Source organism: Bemisia tabaci, chromosome 3, assembly GCF_918797505.1.
Source record: "Bemisia tabaci chromosome 3, PGI_BMITA_v3".
NCBI classification, from domain to species: Eukaryota; Metazoa; Arthropoda; class Insecta; order Hemiptera; family Aleyrodidae; genus Bemisia; species Bemisia tabaci.
In genome coordinates, this window is record NC_092795.1 from 30,890,193 (window position 1) to 30,906,876 (window position 16,684).

General features: G+C 34.4%; 1 protein-coding gene across 2 annotated transcripts in view; it reads left to right on the forward strand.

Annotated features, from left to right (window-relative positions):
- The window catches only part of Ip6k (Inositol hexakisphosphate kinase), an 80,735-nt gene extending 64,185 nt beyond the window's left edge, over positions 1-16,550 (forward strand). The window contains exons 2-9 of one of the 2 annotated variants that reach the window (XM_019061243.2): positions 1,950-2,027; positions 3,024-3,150; positions 4,028-4,139; positions 5,007-5,089; positions 5,906-6,081; positions 7,610-7,815; positions 8,660-8,878; positions 9,856-16,550. In XM_019061243.2, coding sequence (XP_018916788.2) covers positions 2,007-2,027; positions 3,024-3,150; positions 4,028-4,139; positions 5,007-5,089; positions 5,906-6,081; positions 7,610-7,815; positions 8,660-8,878; positions 9,856-10,285 — 1,374 coding nt within the window. In that variant the 5' untranslated portion in view covers positions 1,950-2,006 and the 3' untranslated portion in view covers positions 10,286-16,550. The remainder of the gene's footprint in view (positions 1-1,949; positions 2,028-3,023; positions 3,151-4,027; positions 4,140-5,006; positions 5,090-5,905; positions 6,082-7,609; positions 7,816-8,659; positions 8,879-9,855) is intronic. The other variant, XM_072298156.1, reaches the window with a different exon arrangement.
- The last annotated feature ends 134 nt before the right edge of the window (positions 16,551-16,684 follow it).

The window sequence follows — 16,684 nt, forward strand, 5'->3', positions numbered from 1 at the left end:
GTGTCTGCAGGCCTGTAGAATAAAACAATTATTCATGAAGAAATTTCACCGAGGATGATGAGTTTTTATTTTTACAAAAGCCTCAGTTTCTCTTTGCGATGATAATCTTTGTCCAGTGGAACTGAATCATTTAAATTTCAATAATTTTGCTTTTGCAATATGAAAAATTCACCACATTTTAGCAAGTTTAGTATGTGGTCCCCAAACTCAATCGCCCTAACAGTTTGTCGATATGTTCTCTTTTGTTTAATTGAGTTTTCATCACACAGAATGAAACATAATGTTCATGTAATTTCTGTGCAGTTTGCTCTGTCGTATCCTGAGAAAGTGTTCTAGACTCTTCACCATCCACTTTTTATTGTTTGTGCTTGCGTAACTGTACTGGAAGCCCCTAAGTTAATGAAATCTATTTTCCGGTACATACAGTGGCATCCATAAGGGAATCTCACCGGGCAGAGACATTTTTCCTTTAGCAACAGGTTTTTGCCATGATAGTAGGTTTATGGCACAGAAGGAAAAAAAAACATTAAAAATTGAAAACATAAAAATGTAATTTCGATTTTCATTTTTCTTAGGTGCAAACAAGTGGTTAAGACTTTTCGAACACTAATCTCAAAGTTGCCATATTTATAACTCCTCATAAAGTAAGAGTCTCTTTTCCAAGAAAGGAGATCCTTACATATATTACCCTGAAGCGTTCTGTCAGAAACGCTCAACTTCAAACAGACTTTACACATGGGCGCTAAGTAGAGGAGGACTAGCGACAGAGTTACAAACATAGATCATAATTAGAATCCGTTATTCTCTTGCATTAACCTACGGAAGAGTTTGATCAAGAATTGGAAAAATCTGAAACTTATTTGAAGAAAAAATTGACAATTATTTAAAGTTTTATTACCTTATTGTCTGCAGACACCTTAGTTTATTAAAAGTTCAAGTTGAAGTTACCATGTGAAGCTACGACTTTTAAAGCAACTTTTTTGAGATGATACAATCGAAGTCCAAGCCTTTCTTGTTTTTTCCCACTGTTGGTTTTAGGTGTGTTTTTGATTACTCACTACTGAAACTCAAGAGAATTTGCCACTCTAGTTTGAGCTGAAGTTTATCCTTGACTGCATTTGATTCCAATGTTTTCTTCCTGATTAAAATACATACACGCCTTACACAATTGCTGACATTGAATGTGTTCCAGCAAAGCGAGTGTTCGCTATCAACATTACAACAAATTAAAAATATTTAATTTAATGTTTACAATCATGAAATGCACAGCCTCACAAAATTCTCTCATCAGTTAAAATAAGTGCAGTGGGGGAAAAGGAATTATCAATTGTTTCACTTTTGTCTCCATACTCATATTTCTTAAAAACAATTTTGAGATTACCTTCAGTCAAATAGATCAATTATTTTAAATGCATTTTATTTAAATAGTGAATCAAATATTAAGTCAAACTTGGAAATTTCCAAGTAGGATGTGCAGAGATAAGGAAGAAAACAGGAATACCATATGAGGATGGGAAAAATGGATGCTCTGTCATTAAATTGGTTGCTGCAGGGACCTATTGAGTGTAAATGTTGCTAAACTTCTTGCAAATATGATTTTAAAAAATGTGTAATTTTTCTTATTTGCGTGAAAAGCAGGAACATGACAAGAAATTACAAAATAAAGAGTGTGCTACCCTCCTAAGTTCAAACCATGGAAATGAGATTTTAAATATTTTTTTTCTCAATTTTTCCTTCCCTCCCAAAAAAATGAGTATCAAAGATCAGATGATGGGTTTGAAACCCTGAAATCTGGCAACCTATCATACATGATTCATTTGCGAATTTTACATAGCTCATCATTAACGTGAAGTTTATTGTGAAGGAGAAAATTTGTTGAGGAGATGTGATTAGGATAGGAGGGGAGCGGAAGTAAATATTTCTATGCCACCCGGAGCTATCTGTTACAGGTCCAGTTATGGCAAGTGTTTTGAAAATAACTCTCTAACCCAGAAGAGCAGCGCTCGATGGAGCAGAAATTTGTTGTAGTAAGAACTTGTCATTTCACATTCAATGAAATAGGGCTCTCTTTTATTTGCTTATCATTCCTTTCCTTACCTTACTTTTGTTTCAATAATTTTGTTGAAAATTGTTGGTTTTTTTTTATTTTTTTTTTTTTATTCTCAATTATTTTTTAATCACTCTATTTATCTAGCATTATCTTAAAATTTTGTCCGCAATCACAATAAATGTGTGTTTGTCTTTCATCATATTCAGTATTTGCTCACTACTCATTCATCACCATGTGAGTGTCTTTCATTATACGGGAAAATTAATTGTTTGTAAAGAGATCGATTTCTTTTTACTTTCCACTTTAATTTGAAAATGTTTAAATTGTTAGCACCCATCCGTATAGACATGATAGAAGAAGAAAAAAATCAAGAGATAAAAGCATACCAGAGCTTTTATATGGTTTTGAAAGTTTCATTTTATTTTGTTCTCTTACCATAAGTATAAACGGCTTTAAGTGAAATATTCAATTCTGTCACCAAATCCATATTTACAAAGACACATCAGTTAGCCATCTACCTCCCTTTACATGAACAAGAAATAAGAAGTACTTCCTTTTGATAGAGAAAGCAGTTGACTTTAATATTTTTAAATCGGTGTTTAGATCCTATTGCCAAAATAAGTCGGCATTATTACAATTACCTCAACATTGTAGCCCAGAAGTATGGAAGAAAAAAGCTAGGGCTTACAAAAGCTCTATTTTTAAGAGCGAATTCCTAGAATAGAACCAACGAATTTACTTTAAAAAAAAAAAATTCAAATATTTTGTTCATGAGTTTCCTTTTCTTTTCTTTTTCTCCTGTTTTTTTTTTTTTATATTTTAAAGAAGGGATAATTTTTAAAATTTTATCTGTAACCTGCATAAAGGCAGTAAATGTTGGAGTTTCCTGCCCCTTCAAATTTTCTCTTTTTTCCTACTCGTTAGTCATCATCTTTACTGGTTGTTTACTAACAAGTATTAAAATTTTTTCCAGGTTGGTGGCCATACAAGAATGTTACTGCTAGATCAGTCCACCATTTGTAAACCGCTGAACCCTCGGGAACTTGACTTCTACCAAAACATCCCCAATGATGTTGAAACTTTCGTTCCAAAATATAAAGGTATTGTTTTCACTCGTTTATACCCTCTAGTCATTTTTTTATTATTCATTTTATTATTTTTATACTATCATAATTCATAACTCCTCTTCCAAAGAAGGGAAATTAATGAGTTTTAGTATTTTTCACAATAACTCACAGAGGGATCTGTAGTTTAGAAAGGGGGGAGGTTTTCATTCTGTTAGCCATTAATTTTTCAGAGCTTCAAGATTTTCTGAAACTTTTCGATGCACAATTTTTCATACAGACTTCTGACATACTACTGAGTAGTCTAAGTCAGAGCCTCCAGCCCCCCCCCCCCCCCTCCCGGAAAAGGGAGTAACAAAGCGCATGCTGTACAAGAGGTTTGCTCGCATTTTTATTTATTTATTTTGTTTACAATACTAATTCAAATGCACACAAAATTTATTCATTTGCATTTTATTTTGTTGCTTGGCATTTTCAGTCGATTCAGCAAAATATTACTTCAAGCTGAAGCGCAAAAATAAATGAAATGCTAAAGATGCCTCACTGTTTTTCACCGTCTCCCCCACCGGGTCTGAGAGCATTACAAAACTAAGTCCAACCGCATTCAAGGCGATAGGTGGATGGTGCTTGCCGCAGTGGCAGTTCTGCAAGTTGGCAACATTGTTTTACCTCTATTCTTTTTTAATACCGATTTCAGGTGAGACAAGCTGCCTCACCAAGAATCGATTGTTTAACATACATATACATAGAGAAACATCAGTGTTGTCGACTTGCTAGAATCGCCCTTGGTGCCTGGGACACTATTGGATCAACAAATTTAAAGAGATGTCTCAATTAATGAAAATGATACTGCTGACTGCCTTTGCATATGCCATTACTTTTTTTTAAAAAAACCTCTTCTTGTGTCTTTCAGGAGTTATTCAAGCAATCAATAGTGGAGACATCAAATTAGAAAAACGCTACAGCCCTAGTTTCCGCAATGAGTCCAATCGTTCAGTGAAGCGTAAACGTGATGACGTTTTAAGGTATTTAGTTTCTGCTTTAAAGATCCTTTTTCTTTTTTAGTATTTGCGAAGTTATGATTTAATAGTGTCTCTTTAATAAAGTAAAAATCATGAAACACACCTGTTTTTACAAACACAAATTCTAGCCAGGCCGGCCGGAATAATTTTTTTGGCCTAGACCTTATTTTTTCAGAAAAAAATGAATTTATCTTTACTGCTGTCAGCCACAAAATTTCCCGCACAAAATCAATTTGCCCAGCAAGCTAGAAGAAGACAGAAAAACTTCTCTCCTGTAAAGTGTCTGCAAACACCTGAGATGTGGTACCTGAAAGTATATTAGTCTCCTAACCTAAGAATTTTTAAAAGAAGAGTGATGATGCAGTTTAGCAATAGCTAACAGTAAGTCTTTATTCAAAAACTCACAGGTAAATTTTCTTCATCATGTTTTCTTGATTATCATCGTCACTATTCAGATCAGGATGGGTCTTGTATTAAATTGAAGCCAGTGGTCAAGTACAGAAAGAATTCTTGGATTATCCATTTTAATCAACCATTGCCACAGACTCAAAAACTCTCTAGGATGACTAAGAAGTGAAAAGGAACAACGGAGAAATCTCCTGATTAGATGTGTTTGAGAGAATGAGACCGAAAAGAGAGACAACACAAAACTTTTAGAGTTCAGGAACCTTTTTTTTACTGAATACTTTCTTAGAAAATCACAGCTCTCGCCTTTACAACTATCTTTGTCAATGGGAACACAAAACTCCTGCTATAGGTGTACAAATATTTAAACTCAAATTAGTCATACTTTTTATAAATTAATTTTTTATAATGTGTTATATTTTTATCTGAGCTTTAGTTAATCCTTTTTTTTCTTTTTTTTTTCAGGATGAGAGTGCACAGGAACGGCGCGTCCAACAAACTCTCAAAGCCGTTGAACACTCTGCATCTTGATACTTCCAACAAACAATGTATCCTTTTCATTCTTCTCATTAATGATGATTAGATGGCAGGATATTATTAGGATGAAAAAAAAACTGTAATCAAGATTTCCAGTAACGAACACCTTCATTGGTCATAGACCTAGGCCTTGTCCACACAAGCGCAGTTTGCGGAAAAATGGGTGAATTTGTACCTGGAACTTACTGTAGCTTAGCTTTAACTTGTCTTCTAGTTCCTTGGACTAATTTGCCCAAAAGTTCCTTAAAGTGCGCTCATGTGGACAAAGCTTAATAAATGTTTCTCTGGCTACGCTCTATTTGCCCACACTTTGCAAATTAAAAAACAGGGTTTAAGTTGCATCTGTGCCTTGTTTCGTGGGTCCATGGCATGTTGTGGATCCACAGCATGCTGTCTGCTCCAATCAGGCTAGTCAATTATAAGGGCACAATTTTTCCGAAATTGATGTATCAAAAAAATGTTTAAATATTTCAGGATGTACATTTTTGAATTACTATTCCACAAGCTTGAAATTTGAATCCTTATAATAGGCACTTGGTAGTGCTCTGTTTGTAGTTATTATGCAAATCAGTGATGTAGGCTCCTGGCACCTAATACGCCAACAACGCCTCTTCAGCTAACCAGCTATCTTTTATTAACTTGCTTAAAATGTTTAGTTTTTCATGGATGAAAAGCCTTCCTGAGTGTATGATGAGAATACTTTAAAATCAATTGGAAAATGAGAGGCCCTGTCAGCAGCTTCAAATTCTAAACAGAACACACTTCATAAATTAGTACGTAATTTGAAATTGAACTGAAATGGCAGCTTCCTTAACTTGTGATTACAGATTTTCTACTTTTAGAGAATATAACCTCAAAATTCCAAAGCCCGTGTATTTTAGATCTGAAAATGGGAACGAGACAACATGGTGATGATGCCTCAGCAGAAAAAAAAAGTAGACACATGGCAAAATGCGCCGCCTCAACTAGTGCCTCTCTAGGTGTTCGTCTCTGCGGCATGCAGGTACTACTTTAAGTTTTTACCAAATATGAAGTAACAAGATCCAGCAACTTTTCAGTATAAGTCTTTTAGTAAAACAAAACTACCCTCTGGAGAAAAGATCATAAAACTGTCGAAAGAGAGCAAGAAAAGTTGAGTTCAGGGTTCCCAGATGTTACGACTTGTCGTAACATTTTGGAAAAAGTGCTGATTTTTGCAAATTGGTGTGAAATTTGTGCTGATTTTGCATGTGTGCTGAATTAGTGCTGATTTTTGCCAATTTTGTGCTGATTTTTGATAAATATGTGCTGATTTTTCTTAAGTAAACGTACTTTCATGATAATAGGCGGTATTTTCACGTTTTTTTGGTGGCAGCATTGAGCGGAGGGAGGGAAAAAGGGAAAAAGGAGAGAAAATGGGAAAACAATCAAAGAGGCAAGCAAAGCAATGAAGCATTTTAAGCAAGCATTTAATAAGTTTTATCTCAATTCACACGATTTTAACTTAATTAAGTGCTTGTTTCACAGAATTAGAATAAAGTATGCAGAAGCCTAGGATCCCCTCTCAAAACTTCTCATCCTTAAAATATGAGTCCTCTGAGATGCAATATAACGAAGTCTTTTCTAATTCAGTATTTTTCTCCCTCAACGTGTAATTAATGCTAGAATATCTTTTCGAAAAGTAGTACATAATGGGAACATAATTAGAACATTACATACATAAATAGAATTTACATTCATAGAATTACATAATTAGAAGTATGAAATAATCTTTTTTTTTCTCTGACGGGCTTCTGCATGAGGTGACTCATTCAAATTTAGCGCCAGAGACGTGACATCAGTGCTGCTCTCTGCGCAAGCATGACGTTCCCAGCCAGGTTGTGTGGTTGTGTGCTTCTGTGCTCTGTTTGGCAAGTGAGACAGGCGAAATTATCGGATTTGCAGCTAGTTGTGGGTTTTGACCGTTAAAATCTCAGTAGTTACCTTTAAATTAGGTTTTTTCGGGGAAAATTTCAGAGTGCTGAAAAAGTGCTGAAATTTGATGAGGCTGAGTGCTGATTTTTGAAAATTCCATCTGGGAACCCTGGTTGAGTTTATATACGTATTATTCATTTATTTATCAGAAGGTGCATATTTTAAATTGGAAATTTCAGCAATTTTTGTCAAAAAACTAAGATTCTCGCAACAGATTTTGAAAAAAAAAGTTTGCAAATATTGAACAGTAAATAAATAAAGTGTCTAGTGGAACTTTACAAAAATGTGACCCAACTTAGTTCCTCTGTCTGAAACCTCTTTATATGAACTTCCGCATACTTTTGCCATTCTAATTTCAAAAGTTTTTTAAAACCAAATTGTTTCCTTCACAAAATATTTCCCTTTTTACTTTTCTTTTGTGAGACACTTCTCTTACTATGTCTTTGTCTCAGCTTAGAAACACTGCAAAACTTTTTTCATTGTTCAAGATCTTTTAAAGAAGGCTTAGCATTGCTTGCAAGAGTTTTGCAACATGTAGCTTTTTGGCATTTGATCCGCATTGCTATGATTATTTTCAGGTATATCAAGCAAATACTAATCAGTTTGAGAAACGTGACAAATACTGGGGCCGAGAACTCAATGAAGAAGGCTTCAAGGCTGCTCTGTATTGCTTCTTTCACAACGGCTTTATCCTACGAAAGAACGTTATGGTCAAAGTAATCGCTCAGTTGGAGAAGCTCCGAAGCGTCATCGAAAAGCAGACAAGTTACAGGTTCTATTCATGGTGAGAAATACTTTTAATTTTCAAAGACTGATTACATACCAGTATAAATAATAAGTCAGCCTTGGCAGGACTGGGCGAGGTGGAGGGGTGTTGAACGCTACTCGGGTCCCTCGGCTCGTTTGCTAATGATGAAAAAAATGCGGGAGAAAAGGACAAAAGCACTGAAAATTTAATGAAACAACAATTACGACTCATGAGGGGCCCCGGCCACCTCAATCTTTGTTAGATATGGCTACTGACAATAAGATTTGCAATGACACTCCAGCTGTGCATTACATTAACATCTCTCAAACAATTCGTTTTTTGGGGGGGAAGGGGGGGCAAAAATTGTATTGTATGGCTAGAGATTTTAATAACTTTGTTTTTACATTTTTATTTTTGCTTTCTCATCTGTAATTCAAAAGTTTTTCTATCTTTTTCACCCTAAGAAACGTCATGCCGGAAGAATGACCTCTCCGTCATGTAAATCTTCAGAGATTTTTTAATGAGTTTCACAACGAATGCCAGTCAATTTTAAAATGATGGAAAGAAATAGCCAATTTCGTCTCACTCTGTTTGGTACTTTCACAATCAAGAGATCATGATCTCCTCACCTAATTTTCTTATTTTAACTGGACAATTTTAAAATTTTAGAAGAGTTGCGATTGCAAAACCGTCGAAGCTCTACTAGTGACAATTTCTGCCAAAACAATCACTAATAGAATTCTGAACGCACATCAGCAATTAGTAAAGGGATGTCAAATATCAGCAGGTATCCTTAGGGGATGAGACGCTCTTCTTCAAACAACTGAAAGCAGTGAATGGTAAGAAAGTCTTCTTCAATGTCATGATTTCTTTTTTTCAGTTCACTATTGATTGTGTACGAAGGGTGTATGGAAAATTTAGCAAAACCAAGTCTGCTCCGCAATGAAACTAGTGATGAGGGCACTCGTGAGTCAGAGGTGGATGATGACAGCTCCCCTGTAAGGATAGACCTTGAGAAAGAAGTCAGTTCCGATCTTGAATCCTCAACCAATTTTATCCCGATTTCAGAAGAAACAATGGACGCCACTTCTTTAACAAGGTATGTGCATAGTCTTAAATAGCACCGAATTGATTGCATAATGTTTTCATGTATTCTTTTTCTGACATCAAATTTTTAGATCATCGCACAGGGAGTGACAAAGAAGGTAAAAAATTCCTAAAAGTAAGATGCAGCTTTCATTTGACGTCTGTTTGATCACAAGTTATGCATTGCTTAATTGCTCAGTGATCAGATAGTCTCATGTGAACAATTAAAATTCGGGAGTTGTGCATTGCATAATGGTATTATCAATGTATGATCCAATAGCCTCATTCAAACATTTTACATTGACATACTTTAGTCAGCATGGAGCCATAGAAATCTGTTTTGGCTGATAATGCAGGCATTTTTTTATGAATTTTTGTGGCTAGTGTTTGTTAGAGTATCTTTTAACACTTTATTTATATTATTATGAAATTTTTATCTTAGCAAGATTGCGTATTACATTTTATGCTTTAATGTTGAATGAAACTGGCCATTAATTCAAAAGGCTTGCAAGTTGCAAAAGCAACATGAGTGGGAGAAAGAAGTACTTTGAAATGAAATGCAGTGTCACAGATTAAAAGTCATTCAATATTGCAAAGTAAATGATTCATTGTTACCTCCTCATTACCAGAAAAGTGTTGTATTATTCGCTGATGGCCCTCTCGGAAGACAAAGCTTCCATCTTCAGAGCATTAAGTGTTTCTCTCCTAGAAGTTGCTTGTTGCGTTTTTTGAAAATAAAAATAGAAGGATAAAACTATATCTAAACTAATATATTTAATGAGATAAAATGAAAATAAAGGAAAAAGACTAAAGCCGTGGATAAAACAAGCGTCATAACAAAATTCTCATCATTCAGTATTACAATACATAGTTGAAAGATTAGCTACCCATGGCTATTTGAGAGCATCTAACTTAATGATTCTTGAAAGTGGCAAAGAAGCTGTAATACTCAAAATTTCTTGATGTTTAACAAATTTTGTCTTCTTTCAGTTCAAACTCTGCAGATAATTGGGGCGGAAGCTGCTCACCAATTTCGCCCATGATTGGAGAGTGTTCCTCATCAGATGATTTATCAAGCTCATCAATGTCTACTTTCCAGCTGCTAACAAGTCAGACAAATTATCTTCGAAGAGGCCCTACACAGGACAGTGAAATGCTGCCACCATCTGTATCAGTGCCTAAACTGCAGAAATTGAATCCTAATTGCAATAACAACAAGGTTGTCAGTCATTCAAATCTATCCTCCAGTCTTGTGGAAGATCCATTAGTCGATGTGAGAATAATAGATTTTGCGCACACCACCTTTAATAACTCCAAAAGGAGCAACTCATCAACAATTCATCAAGGACCTGACTATGGCTTCATTACCGGTGTTGACAGTCTCAGAAGATTACTCCTTGAAATTTTAGCTGAAGCGTAGATTTTACTTCAATTTCTCCAAACCTTGGAGGTTTCATCTCTTATTTGGACGGCTGTGAGTCAGACAGAACTATCCGCTTATTATGTTTGAGCATGATTTCCTGTGTCATATTTTTACAATGAAAACTACAAAATATTCTCTTGAAATTTTCTCAGAGTTTCTCAAGTCATGTATAAAGTATTACTCAAAATTTCAAGTAATGATGAGGGTAAGTTTTCTTGTGGAAGAATTGGCCGCTGGAAAAAATTATGAAACGTTAAATGCAGATAGCTTTACTTGACTGAGCACCATCCATATGTATCCCACAGGGGATTAAGTCAGAATTCCCTCTTTTCATTAATTTTTATTGATGAATTTCCTGGTTTTTTTTTTTTTTTTCAATGCTGTCAGCTTCTTCTTTGACAGAATGCCATCATATTTTATTTTCATTATAATTTCCAGAGGTAAAAATGCTCCAAATATAGGGCATTGGAAGAGAAGGAGGTTAAGGTCCAAAGTTTCAAGGGGAAAATGGAGAAATTAAAAATTAAAAGAATTACATTCACATTGTTTAAAGTTCAAAGTTCAATGATGAATATGAAATTTTGGAATTTTAAATTCCAGACTTCAAAGGGTAGAACATCTTTATGAAGTCAAATTTTGCAATAGACCACCACATATCTCTTAAAATTAACTTGGAAAAACAATAAAATATGAAGGAAGACAGTCTGAATTTCATCTTGTTATCTTTCCTAATGTCTATATTTGCTTCCTTCCCCTAGAAATATGGTCATGATCAATTTCCTTTTATGTAAACTTATTGATGCAGATGAAGAATTGTGTCTTATTTCGTAATTTTGGAACCTTTCCAAGAAACCATCCGACAAAATTTAAACGAAGCCTTCATGCTGCTCTCCCACATTAAAGTATTTAAACAGAACTTCCTCTATTTTTATGAATTATGACACTTTCCCTTTTCCCCTTATGGTCTGCTTTATTTGTATCGTCCTGTGGTATGATCAGATTGCAATATAATATTTTTTATGAATCCTATTCCAATGCCAAATGATATAGTTTTAGGTACTTTGTAATAACTCTTTTATTTTGTTATTTTTACTGTAATTTCTAACCCAGAGTTGGCATGAATCTTTGATGAAAAAAAAAACAAACAAACAAAAGCTGTTCGATAAAGATCCTGCACTCAGTCTTCTAGTTTCCAGTGATTTCAAATTAGCTGTAAACTAGATGTAGTTGTTAAGCTAAGAGTAGCGGTTGCTATCAAAAACCGAAGTGAAGCTACGAAGTCATTCCGTAACTACATACTCTAAATGTTAGTGAAAGCTTTTTGTGTTTCAAGATCATAGCTTCAGGCCTTCGGTGGTCTAGGCAGTCCTATTTCTGGAGGTAGAAAGTTAAGTTGATTGCTTGAAAGAGAAACTTCAAGTTGAAATATCTGTTGCGGTATCAACGTACCTATTTTTTGTACCTGATGTGATGAGGTTTGATGATTTTTCTTAGACGACGATCATTTCAAGCTAACTTAGCTCATCTTCAGGTTGAAAACTATTTGCAATCACACGCGATACTTGTAAAAAACGGGAAAAAAGGACTAAAGAAACATATTTGTATAACAGTCTTCAAGATTTCACCTAGAATTCCATGAATGTCTCCATCATGATGAGTCAGGTGTTTGTGAAAGATGTTGTCCAGCCCAGTAACAAGTGCTAAGTGTGTTCCTAGGCAATATTAATGCTACCTATGGGTCTACCATTGAACCAATTATGAAATACTCATTAACGGTGCAATAAAGAAGGAGCATTAGTCTTGCCACAATATCTGATAATTTTGATGGACCTTTGTGCAATTATGTAGAGAGTTTTTTGGGCGCTGGCTGATGTGTCTAAAAGAATTGCAAAAATGAAAGAACATTTCAAGAAAAATCTTCAAGCTATCAGGAGTCTAGGAAATATAATCAGAGGTAATAATAGATACATATGCTCTATGCATTTTTCAGATTGAGGTAGCTTTTTCAGGGGTCCAAAGACTCAACGGAATTAATTCCTCTGAAAAAAGACTGCTTTTAAAATTAGAATCATTACTTGCTTGTTTGAACATCTTTTGTTGTCAGTTTATAGGATGGCCGGCTCATTGTGATCAGTTTAAAATTGCCAGGGAAAATGTAAACTGATGTACTGCATTAGGTGCAAAGACAAGACATCTGTTGTATTTGTGATTTTGCCTTACGGAAGCATACCTTGACTTGCCAAGGTAAATTTTATGATCAATTTTCCTGAACTGGCTTGAAGTTATCCCATAAGTAACTACCAGCTGCACAAAATCATTGAGATACGTGTGCAGTAAATTTCAATTTTATTTCATTTTGCTTTGAAAAATTCCAGCTTTTGGATTCTCATTTCCCAGACTTGACAAGCCTCAAAATTGCCAGAATAGAGACATACCTCTATAGAGACGGTGGTCATTAAAAAAAAATTCTGGTAAAAATACTGCAAAAGGGTTATGTGTATCACTTCCTCTCTATGTAAAATACCTATGAGCACTTCCATTAGGTAAGTATCTCCTCATCTCTCCATCTCTTTTGAGATCAACAAAATTTGAGGACCCTCTCCTCCACAAACAATCATCTCTTCTTCTTTGTGTGTGTTCAAATTCAATAGTTTTGTGTGTCTTCAAATTCAATACTTTTGCTTGGCAAGATGAGGTTCGTTTTCCGATGGCTCAAAATTTTTATTTGTTTCCACCGTGACGGATTTGATTTAAATTCAAGTTATCATTGCTTTTTTCTCTCTCTCTTTTTAATTTTTGATCTTGTTTTTGCTTGGTAAACTCAATGTAATTTATCGCCATTCCTTTCTTTTCCTTTACCTCTAGTTTAAACTCAAAGTTTCCCATATGTCTCCTTGTTTCTGTATGAATCCAACCACTCAATGTGGAAACTGATTTCAAGTAGCAATGTTCCTATAACTAGAGGCAACTAATTTGTTATTTTGAACTGCTGTTTAGTTAAATGTTTGAAAAAAATGTCGGTGAATCATTGTTAGTTTTTATATCTGGTAGCAATTTTTTCTGCAGATATTTGCGTAAACTATATGTCTGTTCCTCTCTCATTTATTTTTTATTTATTATTATTATTTTTTTACTGTTTCCCATCCGACCAGTTTCATTTATTTAATGCATCTATTTAATCATCAAGATATATTTTACTTTTTTTTAAGTATCTATTGTACGTTCAACCAAGACAATTGTCCTTTCCCCCCCCCCCCTCTTGTTTCTAAATCAAAATTTCTTATAAAACTTTATATCCATCCAAAAATTTTGCCCCAGCAAGCAAATCAAATTTTAAACAAAGTGACCTTAAAAAAGTCAAAAATCTACCTCTCAAAGATAATCTGAATTTGTGAGCTTTCTATCATTGCCAGCAAGATCTTGTCAATGCTTCAAGTTTTTTTTGTTCTTTTTTTTTCTTGCCGATGTATCATTTTTCTCATGTTTTTTTGAATAAACGTGTCAAAAAATTGAAAGCTTCACTAAAATTTTAGATTGAAAAAGTGTGTAACCCCCCCCCCCTTCCCCCCTCCCCCTCGAATTTTCCTCTTTCCAAGAATAAAGAAGCTAACTTTGACAAGAGGTTACAGTAGTTTTGTTTTGGATGGAAGGTTTATTTTCAAGTTATTTAGTCCTCTTTAAAGTAATGGGATGTTTGTTCAAACATTCTTGACCATTCTGGAAAGAAACAAGAGAGGGAAAAATCAAAAGTTTATAACTAATATTTCATATGATCCTTTATTTCATGCATCTTCCCTCTAATGCTACTTGCCTCCCCTCGTTCATTTTTTCCTTTAAATATATCCGCAATTTGTTCCAATCAAAGTGCATAAATTATTTTGAAATGTATATTTAATGAATTTCATAGATTCACTCTGAATCAACCTGCAATCTTGTATTCTGCCTAACGATAATGATCTTTGAATTAATCAGCACACATCACTTAAATTGCAATTTATTTTTGAAATTTATTTGAATGGTTCATGTAAGTTTTCTATGTTTCTTCCCAACTGTTTATTTTTGTGTCATCATTGTCCATCTTAGCCTGTCAAGTTTTCCTCTGCTGTCTGTAAAAGTCGTCAGAAAGTTTGACTGCCTATGTTCGAAAATGAGTGCCTCAATGAAGTAGGCTCACCGCTGAATGATGAGCTGAACCTAGTTTCCAATGGACGCAGCAGCGTTCGTTCACTACAACAGCTTTTGAACTTGGTTTGGTTTTATGTGATCATTCCATATGCACTCAAGGTTTGGATGCATTGGTACGGATACCAACTAATGCGATGCAGACACGAAATTAGAAGAATTTTCAACAGATTGCAAAACTATGCGTTGCATCAAATGTGAGCCATCTTGACCATTAGAAACCAGCCTTTAGAATTCTAGTTAGACTTTTGTAATGTATTTTGAATTAGCTTCAAAACATGAGCGTAGGTTTCTCATGAGTACCTGCCCATCATTTATCTCGAAATCTCCCATTATTTTCCATGCTGAGAGGATGAGGTTTCAATTTTTTTTTATAATGTACATATATATTTTTCTTCTTTGAAAAAAAATTGGAATTCTCATTCTCTTTTCCTACCTCACAAAATGCAGGTTTGGTAGAGTAAAAAATATAAAAGCCCTAAAGCAGGACTCATTGAGCTGCGCCTCCAAAAAATTGTATGATTTTCTTGGCTGCAAAGCATGTATTTATGTAATTTTCGTGAACAATTTTGTGATATTTGTGGGTTTTTTTACAGTGTATATCTTTTTCGTATTATTTGAAATCTTCTAATTCGTACCTTCATGTTCTCTGCTTTTTAGAATAAGCCTTAATTTTAGACTCTTTCTTTTCTGAATTTTCTCAGAAAATCAAGAAAGGACTGTATAAGCTGTTCAGCATTTAACACTCTTCCTTGACGTTTCTTTCCATTGAAATCTCTTGTCATTAATTTTAGCTCAGCAAAATTTTAAAAATTACTCATTGCTTTCCTCAATTTTAATTTCAAAGACTGAGTTCTGGAAAGTTCAAGATCTTACCTTCTCAATATGCTTGATGTCCAAAATGAAATCTCGCAACAAAGAAGAATACTTTTTTATTGGTTTTTTGTTTAAAAGTTTTCCTCAGAATATACATTAGGCCTCTAGTCTATTTTTTCAGGTGTTAAGGATTGAATTGTTCATGCGTAGTATCATTTTAATAGAATCGTTGAAAAGTCTACACTTTTAAAATACTGAGCACATAGGAAAATCAGCTATACCGAATTTGAGATATTAATTATATTAAAATACTGCTGCCCAAATTTCTCTTCTTACAAGCAATCTCCCATAAATTTTATCCTCCGCAGTTTAGTCATTTCAATAACTAGGTATCGAATGGAAATTTTACTTGAGCGATTCAGTTTGTCAAAAAAATTTACTGTTCTTAAATTCCAGTTTACTCATCAGCTGAAGTTTTCTCTCGAAGCTCTCCTCTCATTACGGGGAGACTGCAAATTTAGTTGTTATTAATTTTTTTTTTAAAAAACCACAAGTTGCAGACGTTCGATCTGAAGGTCTTAAATTTACCATTAGAATTAACAGACAAGTATTGTAGCTCAACCATCATTGATAGAAGATTTCAGAGTTCAATTCCACTCGATGGTTTGATTTATCTGAACCCCAACCAATTTTGTACTCTAAATAAGAAACTGTGACCCAGTGCAGCTAAAAGTCGTACAATCGTCCATTTTATTTTTTTTTGAGGAGTTGCTTCTGGTGGCAATTGTATTTCCTGCTTTCTCTCTCTCTCTTATAGATTCTCGATGTTTTTATTCATAAAATTGATTTAATGGTTGAATTTGAGAATGCTGCATCATGGTGGTAGCCTGTTATTTTGATGTAATCACACGAGGCACTTCTGTGACTCCTGTTATCATCAAATAGGCTAAAGTTGCCACCGTCATAATTGAACTCCTTTTTATTGATTTTTTTTTGGTCATTGTAACTGTTGCGATCCCCCATAGTATTTTGCCCTGTTCGTAGTATGATTTCATCAACAGATTTTATCTCTGTTAATTTTTACAGATATTTAAACACGTTGAGCATTTACCCTTCATTTTGTCAAGTGTATGTTGTTACATCTTTCAAAATAATTGTTAATCCTGTAGTTTAAGGTAAGGTTTAGTTTTAAGGAAAAGTGTACTACTTATTGATTTCTATTTTTCCCCTCCTGTTTTTCTAATAAAAAGTTTCATTCAAATTTTTTCATTTTTTCTCATTTCAATGCTCCAAATTCTAACCTTTCTGATCCAGGTTTTCAAGATTTTATAACCAATAATTTATCCCATTATCAAAAACAGACTAGCTGAATGGGCTCAGACATTTATTCCTCTGCCT